This window comes from Bicyclus anynana, chromosome 17 (genome assembly GCF_947172395.1).
Source record: "Bicyclus anynana chromosome 17, ilBicAnyn1.1, whole genome shotgun sequence".
Classification (NCBI taxonomy): Eukaryota; Metazoa; Arthropoda; class Insecta; order Lepidoptera; family Nymphalidae; genus Bicyclus; species Bicyclus anynana.
The window spans coordinates 2,164,550-2,178,708 of NC_069099.1; the positions used below are offsets into that span (position 1 = coordinate 2,164,550).

At 42.5% G+C, this 14,159-nt stretch overlaps 1 protein-coding gene across 4 annotated transcripts in view; it reads right to left on the minus strand.

Annotated features, from left to right (window-relative positions):
• LOC112051277 (fibrillin-2-like) overlaps positions 1 to 14,159 on the minus strand; it is a 61,966-nt gene that overhangs the window by 22,920 nt on the left and 24,887 nt on the right. For 3 of the 4 annotated variants that reach the window (XM_052886462.1, XM_052886463.1, XM_052886464.1), the window contains exons 3-21: positions 10,476 to 10,558; positions 9,409 to 9,525; positions 9,194 to 9,298; positions 8,855 to 8,962; positions 8,462 to 8,640; positions 7,644 to 7,805; positions 7,367 to 7,454; positions 6,682 to 6,837; positions 6,144 to 6,351; positions 5,376 to 5,513; positions 4,934 to 5,050; positions 4,308 to 4,524; positions 3,820 to 4,030; positions 3,334 to 3,438; positions 2,916 to 3,175; positions 2,357 to 2,540; positions 1,302 to 1,409; positions 625 to 794; positions 80 to 212 (exon numbers count right to left, since the gene is read on the minus strand). In XM_052886462.1, the coding sequence (XP_052742422.1) occupies positions 80 to 212; positions 625 to 794; positions 1,302 to 1,409; positions 2,357 to 2,540; positions 2,916 to 3,175; positions 3,334 to 3,438; positions 3,820 to 4,030; positions 4,308 to 4,524; positions 4,934 to 5,050; positions 5,376 to 5,513; positions 6,144 to 6,351; positions 6,682 to 6,837; positions 7,367 to 7,454; positions 7,644 to 7,805; positions 8,462 to 8,640; positions 8,855 to 8,962; positions 9,194 to 9,298; positions 9,409 to 9,525; positions 10,476 to 10,558 (2,849 nt within the window). The remainder of the gene's footprint in view (positions 1 to 79; positions 213 to 624; positions 795 to 1,301; positions 1,410 to 2,356; positions 2,541 to 2,915; positions 3,176 to 3,333; positions 3,439 to 3,819; positions 4,031 to 4,307; positions 4,525 to 4,933; positions 5,051 to 5,375; positions 5,514 to 6,143; positions 6,352 to 6,681; positions 6,838 to 7,366; positions 7,455 to 7,643; positions 7,806 to 8,461; positions 8,641 to 8,854; positions 8,963 to 9,193; positions 9,299 to 9,408; positions 9,526 to 10,475; positions 10,559 to 14,159) is intronic. The other variant, XM_052886465.1, reaches the window with a different exon arrangement.

Below are 14,159 nucleotides of genomic sequence, written 5' to 3' on the forward strand. Positions count from 1 at the left end.
GGCCAAATGCGTGTTGTTTATATGGTTTCCTCCTGGTTATTTCAGTCACTGGTCGTGGTATCTGACAACAATCTCTCACCAGCAGCGTCTAGCGTCAGTCCCGGCGGACACTCGCAGCGGTAGGAGCCGTCCGTGTTGACGCACTGGCCGCCGATGCACAGCTCCGGCGTCAGCATGCACTCGTCCACGTCGCGGCACGTCGCGCCGTCCAACTACACACGCATGTTATATTCACTTTTTTAATTTACTTGCTTGAGACAGAAGGTACTGTGTAAACGAATACTTCATAACTCACTCACTTCACTCCTCACCTCACTAAGTTTACGGTTTATATGTATAGATTGTGTATTCTGAATGCGACAAATAGTGGTTTTGGTGGCTGATATAGTTCTACTTTAGAGGGTAGGCTTTTGAAAAACCAGATATTAATTTGAGGCTGATTCTTGATAGATATGATATTGGGAAGCCTAAAGCTAGTTGTCATTAACTTTTATTGTCTGATAATGGTTAGTAGAGACCTTCAGCCCGCCAAACCCCAGCGTGGTGGATCTAAACTCTCTTTCCTAAGAAGAGAGCCCTAACCATTATAAATAGGCTGATAATGGTATTATGCAGATGACAAACCTTAGCAAATCCCTTCGGGCAGGGGCAGTCGTCGGGCTCGCAGGGCTCACAAGGCGACCCCCAGGCCAGCCCCACACTGCAGCAGCACTCCTGCCTGAGCAGCGGCTTCGGCGCCGCGGCTTCACACTGTCCATCCACTACCCTTCGCCAGCAAGAGCCTCGGCGGTTATCTACAAGTTTATGATTAATCAGCACATTGATTGATTCAAGATGTTAACACATGATTAAGGATTAGGTTTTTGGATCCTTTTGGTCACTGGTCAGATAAGATGAAATTGTATGAAATTGAAAAAAATACTTATTCGTCTTAGTAATAAAGAAATGGAAAGATAAGGGCTACAAAATATATTCTAATTAAAGGAGTAGATAGGCATAAACGCATCAACAGTAATTTAAATTAGGTAGTAAATAAAAAACTGATTTTCAGAGGCATAAGAAGTTTAACTTTATGTAAAGCTGAAATTTTGTCTCTAATGAAAGCCGTTTCTGACAAAAAAACTACTCGAAAGACGCACATCCATTTTCATCAGTTTTTTTTTCATTTCATCTAATTATACATTATAACTGGGATTAGCTATTGTACAAAACGTACTACGATGTTAACTTTTTGGACAAGGTGAACTTGGTAACTGCTTACTTAACACATATTTTGAGGTTTCTCGTACAATAACACTCACCGAGACAGTGCTGTCCAGTGGTGTCCAGCACAAACCCGTGTTCGCATTCGCACTCGTAGCTGCCGTGCGTGTTGATGCAGCGCCCGTTGTCGCACGGGTTCGATTGTTCTGCAAAGTGTAACCGACGGTGCACAACGACGTCCAGCATCATAACAATGGCGGATATTAGCAAACATAATTTATAAGTCCTAAATAACTCTATACATTTTATATTGACTCGATAAACACTCACTATTATCATTTTCGCTTGCAGGGAAAAGGCAAATAATAATGATTTGTATTTTAAGTAATACTTAATTATATTATATATTATATATGAGTAATACTTAATTATCTTATAATTCTTGAGAGAACAGGAGATACCATAAAATATTTCTATTGTCTGTATATTATAGATTCCCAAATAAGTATCTTAGATAAAAACTACATTTTTTTCTGATTCAGTTATAGAATGCAAAAACATATTTTTTACTTGAAATCTATATTTGCTTATAAAGAAGATTTAGTTACACCTTAATAAAGTATAAGAATAACGTTTAATTTGTAAACTTTTAAGCATCGATTATTATATTTATTATTCATGTAATGAAATTGCCAAGCAGTGCAATGATATCGATAGTGTGACAATTATTATGAGTTGTTAAGAATTTTATTGAGACTTTTATGAGCTGTCATTTCACATTAAACTAACTTAAAACATTAAATTAACTTAAAACCTATTTTTTTCAGATATACAATAAAATTGTTACTTACAAGTATTTTATTTATAAATTTAGAAAAGATATTTATTAAAAACAATTATTTATAGTATGTGAACTTTCTCACTTGCTTTTTTTCACAATCAAGGCCTCCACTGCTTTTATAAAAAAAGAAATTTTAGTTAAAAGAAAACGAATGAATTTATAATTTTCAAACAATTCAACAATTTGGTAGCATCTTGTTAACCAAGTGAGAATTTTCAAAACATTATCAGAAATGGGATCACATGACAATTGGCCTTATGTTAGAAAGCCAATGCGTATGAGTCAGTGTGATGATACACACAAGGTTGTAACCTGTCGTGATCGGGAACATGGGAGGGATATCCCCCCGGTCATAATCCTTGACGAGGAAAACTAGCTCACCCTCGCATTCGTCAATGTCTCGGCAGATTTGCTCGTCCGGTTCGTACCGGGTGCCGGGCGGACACACGCACGTGAAGCTGCCCATCGTGTTGCGGCACTGACCGCCGGTGCAGTACTGCGGCGTAAACAACACAACTTAGACATTGTGATCTTCTCTACATGTTTAAAACGTTAAAATATCAAATGAATTAAGGGGAATACCGATGACACAAATATGGTAATAGCCCTATATAAAAGGGGGATTGTTCTTCTTTACCAATATTCAAATAGTGTCTTATTTCTGAATTTGATTTATAATTTACTTTTCTAACCGGGCATAGAGCCACCACAAACAGATTGACTTGATTTTTCTTGATTTGTATTGTTTTCAATATTTTGATATTGGATACTGACATTCATTTACTTTTTAAGCAAATTACTAGCTTTATTAGAATTATTTTACTGATCATTATCATGGAATAATTGAGCTTCTCAGTTTTATACAACTTACCGACTGATGCATGTCGCACTCGTCGATATCCCGGCATATACCGTCATGGTCTTGGTGATATCCGGGGTCACAGATACACTTGTATCCCGGTTCCAAGTTCTCGCAAGTGCCGTGGGGACAAATGCCCGGGATCATGGTACATTCGTTGATATCCGCACCACTGTTGTCTTTACTTGAGCCTTCAGGGCAAAGGATCTCGTAGTCTTTGCTGCCGTGCGCTGGACAAGGCTTGCAAGATACGCCCCAACCGAGGTGCAATCCTGGAAATATTTTCGTAAACATTATTTTGTATATTTTAAATACTGGCTCTTCTGTTCTATGTGGCTTCTGGTCAAGTTTTTCTTTTTTTCCCAAAAAGTTTTAGTAGAAGCCCGAAGTTGGAAAGTTGGTTCATATATCGTGACTAGTGTTCGGTTACCTTTGCTGGAGCTGCAGCAGCACTGCGACTTGGTGACGGGCGTGGTGCCGGGGCCCGTGCACTGGCCCTCTTCGAATTTTTCGTAACATAAATCTTGAACTTCATCTGCAAACGAAATACTGAACTATTAGGATGTTGTGGCCTAAGCCAAAAAAAAATCCCAAGAAATTCTAAACCTCACTATTAATATTTTCACCCCTTTGGTTTACTAAGAAAACAAACGAAATCTAGCAGTTTTTAAACTAAAGCGAGACTAAGGGACATCAATTATTTTGTATATAATATAGGAAAAGATGACCGGTTAATTGAACTTCCTAGAATTTCCAAAGTGGCAAAAATTTCATTGGTAATTGTAGTTTTATGTAGATACTTAAGCGTAGGCCGGGTGATAGCGATGTCTGCAGCCAGAAACTTAACTCTGACTATGTGAATATTGTCTCGGATGTAGTAGCGAGGTATGCGGCCGTTGTATTAGAGTTTACTGACCGAGACAAGTCCTCCCGTCGTTGCTGAGCGTGAACCCGGGCAGGCACTCGCAGCGGAAGGAGCCGGGCGTGTTGTGGCAGCGCCCGTTGCGGCACACGCGCAGCTCGGAGCACTCGTCCACGTCCACGCAGGCGCTGCGGTCGGGCGTGGGCCGGTAGCCCGCCTCGCATAGGCATTGGAACGAGCCCTCGCCGTTGACGCAGCGGCCGCCCTGAACATATTCCATCCATGAGCTCCAGGTATAAATGCATCGCAACAGGTTCTTGAAATTTACAAAAATGGATTGTTTCAAAGTTCTCTAAAAACGCCATCTACTGGCAGTTTAAAAAACCAAACACTGCGCTTCACTATGTCTGCAGATGGCAGTACGTATCTTAAAAGCCTCGCCCAATTCACACACGCACTCGTACCCGCCAGGCGAGTGGTGGCAGCGGCCGCGGCGTCCCTCTATCTCCGTCGGCTCGAACCCCGGGCGCAGGCACAGTTACCTGACACAGAGACTTGTCGACGCACTCGTCGACGTCGGCGCAGTAGCCGGCGGGGATGCGCGCGAAGCCGGGCTCGCACACGCACTCGTACCCGCCGGGCGAGTTGCGGCAGCGGCCGCGGCGGCACACGCGCGGGTTGTCGGCGCACTCGTCCACGTCGCGGCACGCGTGCCCCGTCTCCGTCGGCTCGTAGCCCGGGTTGCACGAACACTCGTAGCTGTTAAAACAAACTCACATTCAAACATCACAAAAATTCAAGATCCTGGATACACGATCCACGAGCCCCCTAGATCCAGCGAGTCTCTACGACTCGCTTGATGCTTTTAGTCACTTTCACAAACTAACACAAGCGCTTTCTAGTACGGGGTTGCTATTCCAGCACCTTAAGACCCCAACGTCCATCAGCTCTTCGAATTATGTGCCCCGCCAATTGCCACTTCAGCTTCGCAACTCGTTGAGCTATGTCAGTGACTTTGGTTCTTCTGCAGATCTCCTCATATTTCAGAGTTACCTAAGTCGTCAAACGTCGTATTCTTGGGTAAAGTCATCCAAAGTTGAATATGAATGATGACTTCAAATAGAGCCGTGGTCAGTCAACATGCTAGTATCAATCCAAAGAGCCCTACCCGCCGCCGATGTTGGTGCAGACGCCGTTGGCGCACATGCCGCCGTTGGTCATCTCGCACTCGTTCTTGTCACTGCAGCGCAGACCGTTCTCCACCGGGTCGAAGCCGGGCGGGCATCTGGAATGGAAACATTTCTTATTTGACCAGTAGTACTAGTTAGTTGACAGGCTACTAACTTTTGACGCTACTAAAGTTACGCTTACGTAGGTACAACAAAAGTAGATGTATGTGTGAATTTATTAATCAATCCGTTTCCCAGCTAAGCCACTGGACCTGACTGAATTAGGGCAAATTTCAATACCGTAATAAATGAGACTTTGGAGCAATTGGATTTGTGGAAAAAACAGAATTCACGCGCATAGAGGCGGACGACTGCTAGTTCCTCCATAAAATTGAACTAAGAAGTTAATCCAGGACGTAAGGTCCCAGATGTAAGCCATACCTGCACTCGAAGCTTCCCGGGTTGTTGATGCACTGGCCGCCCTTGCAGTACTGCAGCGCGCACTCGTCGATGTCGATGCACGTCGGGTTGCCGTCCTGCTCTATGAGCTCGGCGCCGGTCCAGCACTGGCACTGATACCTACGCGGAGCATATTAAAAAACAATGTACTATAACCTTTGTAACAGTATGGCTACTCTTTCGGTCTCGGGAGAAAGAAAAACCGAACACCCTTCCTGGACGCATATCATTGCAAATGAAATGGAAACTCCCTGTTCCATCAATTCAGCTCTCCGTCTAAGAAAGAGTGTTCCAGTTATTCGGCTGAGTCTATATATATATAGTCCTAGATATATATATATATATATATATATATATATATATATATCTAGGACTGCGTTATGCGGATATCTCATCCGCCCGGGGTACTCTGTGCCAGTAGCTGTCGTTCCAGAAAACTTCGTCGGAGTCTGCGTTCAGTTGGTGGATTCCGTATACATAAAACACCTTTTTGTACGCATAACGTAACGATTTATTCGTTGATGCAGTATCTTTTAAAACATGTGACAATATACTTGTGTAAGTCAACTACATCTATTTTCATGATAATATTGCGTAAACGAACGGCGTCTAGGCAAATTTGCAAATCTATGAACTAATCGATCAACTAAATTTATAAAAAGTCTACTGAACCGATTTTGAATTTTTTTCCCCCACGGGAACGGGAACTACGTTGGTGAAACCGAAACCGAAAAGTCAGCGAAGCCTCACCCAATGTCCTTATCGACGCAGTTCCCCAGTCCGCAGATGCCGTTCCTCAGCATGCACTCGTTGATCTTGGCGATGTGCTGCGGCTCGCTGCCCCCTCCACCTCCGCCTCCCCCTCCGCCGCCGATGCCGCCAATGCCGCCGCCGCTGGTGTCGTTGCGCTTCCAGTCAGGGGGGATTATACCTCCTCCGCAGAGGTGGGTCCATTCAGCTGGAGTAAATAAACTTATGTCAAACATTCGAAGTATCAACGTTCTAGGTAAGAACACTTGCAGCAGAAAGCATTGACATAGTATTGTTAAAAAAAACTCAAGGTGTTTGAGGATAGTTAGGTGACGGTGTGTCAAACAATACAGAGTTTGTTGACTATCCAATAGCGTGACGACATCAATCGGGTATAGGTAGCCGTTGAAGGCAGATGGCTTCAGATCGTGGTGTTAAAAAGTACTAACAGGATACCTATGTCCTGCAGATAATAAAGAATAGTTGCCCATATTTTTCATACATGGGCAACTAGTCGCTCGGGTGAATGATTACTCACTTGCTCCTCTGGGCGGGCAGGGCGTGCACAGGTCTCCCCAGGCGCGCCCCATGTTGTACCCGCAGCAGCAGTCGCGGTTGGACAGCGGCATGGGCAGCCGGTCGGCGCACTCGCCCGTGTCGCCCAGGTACGTGAAACAGCTGCCCACGCGACCATCTGCAATACACAACAACGACTATGACAGACGTTCTGTCCTGAAGTTGACTAAAAACTATTCAATTAAACTATTCACTTAACATGATATGTTTGTTTCGTGACTTGCCTAATGCGTTTGATTGTGTACATTACGAAACTTTGGTCAGGTAACAATATTAATAAGGGATTTAAAATGAATCTTTAAACTTGCCGTGTTCTAATTTAGCAGTATTATAAGAAAGAAGACTATTTAAGTCTTCTTTTATGGAGTTCGATCCATCGTAATAGAGCCATTTTTTTTCTCAATTACATAAATGATCTTTCTTAAATGCTTATTTATCCTAGATAAAAAATAAATGTTGGTAAAGGATTATCTTCCTCTGAAAGGTACATTAAACATATTATTCAAAAATACAAATTATAGAATCAAAGATAATTTGGCGACTTTCTCTGCCAATGTACATGACAACATTATGATTTTGATATTATATTCTTGGTAATCTAAAGACGTCAAATGGCAAAGTAACAAAAGTAATGTTAACACGGTTACCTATACAAAACTTCTTGTCAGGGCTCGGAATGAAGTGCGGGTTGCACAGACAGTAGTAGTCGCCTTCCGTATTCACACACTTGCCGTTCTGCAAATATAAATGCACAAATAATAACTATCAATTATAGTTAATTAAACAATTACCTACTTATATAACATACCTTTATTTCATGTAAATCAAACTGAGTTATTACAAATCATTGGACTCTCATTGAACAAAAGTCAGGGTAATCACACAGACCCGGCACAGCCGCACATTCGTCTATAGGTGACTCACCGGACAAATGTCAGGGTCCTCGCACTCGTCGATGTCTTCGCAGTTGTTGCTGACGCGGTGCCGGCGCTGGCCCGGCGGACACTCGCACGCGAACGAGCCTATGGAGTTGATGCAGCGCCCGCCCTCGCACAGACCCGGCACAGCCGCACATTCGTCTATATCCTGAAGAAAAGTATGAAATTTTTACTCGGTAAAGGCAAGTAATGCATGGACAAATATATATCAAACAGGCTTGCGCTTATCCGCAAATAATATTTGTGGAAAATCAATGAATCAGAAACCTTCTCACGCTTATCTTGAAGCATATTTTAGTGTAAGAACACATCATGAGATAAAGACGATTTATCACATAAAATTTATTATTCTTTCTGTCCTATTGTTTGTGAGGTGTGAAGGTATTATCACACCTCAACCTATCAAAGGCATCACTTAAATGTGTTAAATAAGGTTCTCCATAAAGGGACATCTGCAGGGACAGAGTAAAATTGCAACTTGAATGTGACCTCATACCAAAAAACACTGACGCAGAATGGCAAGGTCTTAGCAGTTCTACTTTCAGTTTTACGAGTAGCTTAGGTTACTGATATTGAGGTGTTTACAATCCAATGTAATTTTAATTTACAAGTCATAAAAAGGCTTTTAGTGAGGTGCTTTGGCATGGCTTTGAATTTATGCGCAAATGATCAGCCTGGCTGTTCAAAGTGGCAATGCAGCCGCTTTCCACCATTCTTGCTACCATTGCACGGTATAGTTATAAATATAAGTTAGCTTAAGTTTCCTATTGAATTCTTTCTCAATAAAAATACATTAAAAGTCACCTGACACTCCTTAGTAGCTAAATTCCTTAGATGTCCAGTGGGACAGTCCAGGTCCCCACAGCGCTCGCAGGGGTGACCCCACGCGACCCCCACAGTCGCACAGCACAGTTGCTTGGTGCACACGACCCCCTCTAGTGCGCCTGTGCACAGAGCGCCTCGCGTGTCCGTGTAGCACGGCCCTAGGGGAAACAGTTGCGAGTTACTTAACGCACAGGTGTGGAAGAGACAAAGGTTTACTTTGGGCCTCAAGGATATTTTAAAGTGAAATTATTATTTTATCAAACAAGATTAATCTCCTAAACTATTGAACCTAAAACAGCCTAGTTAAGAAGATCTCAAATATATTATATTTAAGACGATTTTCCTAAAATTGAAAGTTAAAATACAAGTTACCTGTCCGTCTATCTATCTCACAGCGTGTTCCGGAGAGCCCATGGAAGCACACGCAGCGGTCCGGGGCTATGCACCGGCCGCCGTGGAGACACGGCTCGCGGCAAATTGCTGGAACATTCAGTTATCATTGGTTTCCTTATCGATCCAGTGGTTAGCCTGTGCGGTTTCATGAAGTCTTCCATAAAAATGTCAGTACTATCACAAAGTTGGGACATTAATGATGGTCGTAATTTGTGAATCACCCTATTTTTAGCACAGAGGAAGACGAAGGGTTGTCCGTCATCGATAATAATTTTTAAAAAAATAATAGAAACAGCAGAAGTAAGTGATGTATCTTACGTTCAGTACAGAACTCCCCGCTCCAGCCCGGCGCGCAGGCGCAGGTGCCGTTGCTGCACGTGCCGCCGTTCATGCAGATCCGTCTGCAGCCGCCTCGCGTGCGAGCTGTACATGGAACATTTCAAATACAAATACAGATACAAACATATACATATAAGAAGAAGAAGATCAAGGGTCTTTCTAAAAACCACAACATGAATCTGAATGTAACTCACCAGGGTAGGGATACAGTCCTCCGCCGCCACACGTGGGCGCCTCCACGCCCCCGGGGCAGCGGCACATGTTGGGCGCCACGCACGAGCCTGGCGAGCCGCAGTCCGGTCGGCATAAAGCTGCAATCGTACGTATTTTAAAACTTCGTCACTATTTTTATTAACCCACCCCGTCTCAGCACTAAACCCTCTGTTCACGTAAACGAGTTTGGCGACACGTGAACACTCACCTTAACCGCTCGTAGAGTCTTTTCCGCTCTAACAAGACAACTTATAAAGAATTATTATTATTTAAATCAATAAAACTACGATAACAATGCTGCTGCACGAATGTAAACAAATCCATTATAATTTAATAATTGTAGCTAATCCGCTGGTCCAGTGTTATGTGGATTCGAGCAACAAGAGCGGGAGGTCTCGAGCTCGAGTTCTGGATCAGGCTGTGAGACACTAAGAGTGAAGCCACACGGTGCAGTGCGGCGCCGCGCCGGAGACGTTTTACCGCATCGCTATACACACGTGATATGTAGCGGCGCCGCGCCGTAGCAAAAAGTGTGCCCGTGGCGCCGTGCCGTAGCAGAAAGTGTGCCTGCGGCGCCGCGCCGTAGCAGAAAGTGTGCCTGCAGCGCCGCGCCGTAGCAGAAAGTGTGCCTGCGGCGCGGCGCCGGAACGCATCGTGTGGCATATCATTGATATTTTTTAAAGGAGGCCGCCGCAGCGACACCGCTCCGGAGCCGCGCCCCTACCGCACCGCACCGTGTGGGTTTTCCCTAAGCTTTTTTTACTTATGAACTTTCAATTCAATCCTCAGCCCGTGGTAGGGAAAATGATACATCCCTGTGCCTCGGAAAGCACGTTAAGTCATCGGTCTCGGTAATTATCATTAACATCAACTGATAGTGGTCGTTAATGAAACACACTTAGCGCGCCAACCAGCATGAAGCAGAGTTCTACGTTTCATATCCCCTCTTCTATGAGGGCGAGGATAGCGATGACATTTTTCAGTCAGAAGCATTAAGTCTCGCAGGCACCACGCTCAATAAATGCATACCAAAGAATATGCAACTTACGAACTACGCATAACAAAGAGTTCGGTCTCGAGGTCCAGCCGGGACAGCAATGCGTGCTGTTGCGCGACCGGCACACGTGCGGACTGGAACAAACAACAAGCTTGTTACACTGCAATCGAAACTACAGAATATGTATTAGTAAAGTCATAGGAATAGAGTAAACTAGAGTAAAAACATCATAGTGCAAATATTACAAACACTCATGGTAACTATGTACCGATTCTTAAATCTATGCATGGTACAGATGTAAAGGAAACTCCTTTGAAAATTTAAGAGCAATTGTTACCATTTGTTGTTTATCAAAACGAACAGGTATGTTCCGACCCAACCCTACCAAATAGTTAAGACAAAATTACAAGATATTAACGTAGATACTATGGATTTCTAAATCGTTAAAGCTTAGCCAAAACCAAACTTAATATTTTTTTTTAACTTAATGATATTTGATAAAGATATATTCTATTCTATTCTATTTGACAGCCTCCGTGGCGCAGTGGTGTGCTAAGTGGATTTACAAGACGGAGGTTCTGGGTTTGATCCCCGTTGAGGCCGATTGAGGTTTTCTTAATTGGACCAGGTCAGCTGTGGCTAGTTACCACCCTACCGGCAAAAACGTATCGCCAAGTGTGATTTAGCGTTCCGTTACTATGTCGTGTAGAAACCTAAAGGGGTGTAGATTTTCATCCTACTCCTAACAAGTTAGCCCGTTTCCATCCTAGATTGCATCATCACTTACCATCAGGTGCGATTGTAGTCAAGGGCTAACTTGTAAATAATAAAAAATATATGTATAGGTACATAAATACGTCCCTTTAATAATAAATACGTCTCTCTCCTTTATTAAGGGAAGGAAACCCCATATTAAAAAGCTCAACGGAAGATTTTATCTTAAATGCATCGAGAGCCCGGTAGGGAAAAAGAAGTTTCCCGAAAGACAAACAACTAAACGTCAACGTCGTGTTCCGAAAAGAAAATTAAACCCTGAAATATAAGCTGTCCTGTACGAGGATAAAGATTGGAGAGAGATTGGTCTGATTTAAAATAATAATCAATTAATAATATCGCATATAGGTAGATATTATGACATATAAGTTATGTAAGGCAGACAACACTTGTACATGAGTGTGTGTGACGCAGCCAGCGCCGGCGACAACCTTGCAATGTCTCATCAGCTGTCCAAATTAAAGCATCATAATCAATTCTCTACGGTTTTTGAAACGATCCGAAATGTAGGTCAAATAGCTTAATCGTGAGACGGATGCCTAGCAAGGGATAATAACTATGATCCGGTTGTTTCTGCGCCTTCGCTACTTTTAATATCACTCCTGATATGGCCGAGAAAAAGTAAGTTTTCTGAGCAAATTATATGAAACATATCTACCTAATTAAAATCAACTAATAACCTTTTCGGTTAAGTTTTGGGGCACATATTTGCTATTGAATGATCGATGGATCGCACCACAGTCTGGATGACGGTTTATAATATAACTTAACAGATAAGATAACTTGGTCAGATTTGCCATTACAACATTAACATACATAAAGTTAGAGCTGAATAAATGTTTTGTTCCTTCTCTACTAACAGCAGGCCAATTCACAAACTTTGGCGCATTTTACTCGTAGTTGAAATGTACGAAATTGAGATTCTAAGTAACAAATGTGAACCTGTGCTTACTGACAACTTTTCGTTGGTATCATATAGAAGGTAGGTGTCATTTCTCAATAGATTTGAAGACTAAATTCGTCAATAGGCCAGCAGATCCCAGCCCAAATGCAATTGCGAATTATTCCATGACAATCATTTAGATTTTTTTTTAATACAAGTACGTATGAAATTTAATTAAGTTTTATTTCCCACAAATCACAAAAACTTTCCGACATGACACGAGATCGGAATACAAAGTGGCAAACTTATGTTAAGATATTAGCAGTCGTGATAGCCCAGTGGATACGAGCTCTGCCTCCGATTCCGGAGGGTGTGAGATTCTGAGAGGAGACTCGAGCTAAGCAGTGAGCCGAATATGGCTTGATAATGATGAGACGTATCCGTATGGTTATCCGTACCAAAACCTTACTTACTATTATCATTTATTTGTAAGTTGTGATAGAGTAATAATAAAACAGGCAAAGATAAATTCATTAATAGCTGCCAAAAATAACAATACATTGAATGAAGTCCGCAGAGATAAAGCGACGTAAGCCACATATGAACCCACTATCGCCGAATACTACAGTAAGATAATACGCAGTGGGTGGTCTCGCATTGGTGATTTTCACGCTTCGTATCTCTCAGTTTTGGGAGCTTGACTAAAGAGCGGGAACTAAATTGCGGAACGGAGGTTTGTGAGACAGGTTATGTCGCCAAGGCCGCCGGTAACCTCGAAGGGTTAATTGTGTGAATGTTCCGTGTTTGGCGACCCCGTGAACCGTGAACGCGCTGACGCTGTGCCTAACTAAAATATGTATCAAGGCATATTCGTCTGCGTGAAATTCACTTTTCACAAATCCCGCGGAAACTATTCTCGGTGCCAGAAGAATTAAAATATATAAAAAAAATAAAATTACCTTACCTATAATATGTTACTCAATAACTCCTCAATCTTTTAGTAGAGACCCATTAAAATCAACTGGTTCAACCTTTTCAATGATTAGCCAGTACAAATAGAGATAAAAAATTTAAAGTTTGTTTGTGTTGTAGTACCGTGGAAATAACAATATGCATTAAGCACTTGGGAAGACAGTTATTTTAAAATCATAGACACACACATCTATTTTATTTATATTGTATGTATACAATTTTCAAGGCGCAATTTTAAAGAAAATGTTTATAGGTAATACGGCCTTTATTTTTGTTTTTTTATTCCTTTACCATCATGGGCTACATGATGATGCAATCTAAAATGGAAGCGGGCTAACTTGTTAGGAGGAGGGTGAAATCCACACCCTTTTATTTACTTAATATTAAACTAGGATTGAAATAACCTATATAATCAACGATGGGACCCCAGAAAAATCATTACATTATATTTTGTTGTATGTTTGAATACTTTTAAATAAGTACATGGCCACGCGGGCTACTTCAAGCCGAGGGTCTGTGGCTCTTCGCTAGCCCTACCAAACTATAGTTACTCCCCTGTACATGGTCCGTCCACGTGGCAGCAGTACACAGGACCGATGCTCCCGCGATTAGCGTTTGCATTCTCTCACACTGAGCGTGAGTCACGTTTCTCCGCATCAGCCGATCCGCGCAGATTCGCGACCATTTCCATAAGCGCGCCCGATCTTGATTTATACGCGAACTGTTTAAACGCAGGGCTAAGTGCACTGAGATTAGGATATTGGAATAACAAATGGCTACATTTCTCTTCGTATTTCTAATTGCGGTACTTTGCCCGAGCAAAGACAAAGTTACTGTTTACTTTGCGAACGCCAAATATATACTTTGGTACGGTGCGTGCCAAAGCATTTTTGCTTTTATAATTATACCTAAACGCATCCGCAGAAAAACCAAAATTCACTCACGTCATAAGTCAATAGTTCAGCGAGTTGCTAAGCTGAAGTGGCAAAGGGCGGACCACACATTTCGAAAATCACCTGAATGCGCCTGTATGTCGACCCCCTACAATGTTGTTGGACTGAGGACATCAAGCGCGTTGCAGAGATCCCCTGGATAAGGCGCGGCTC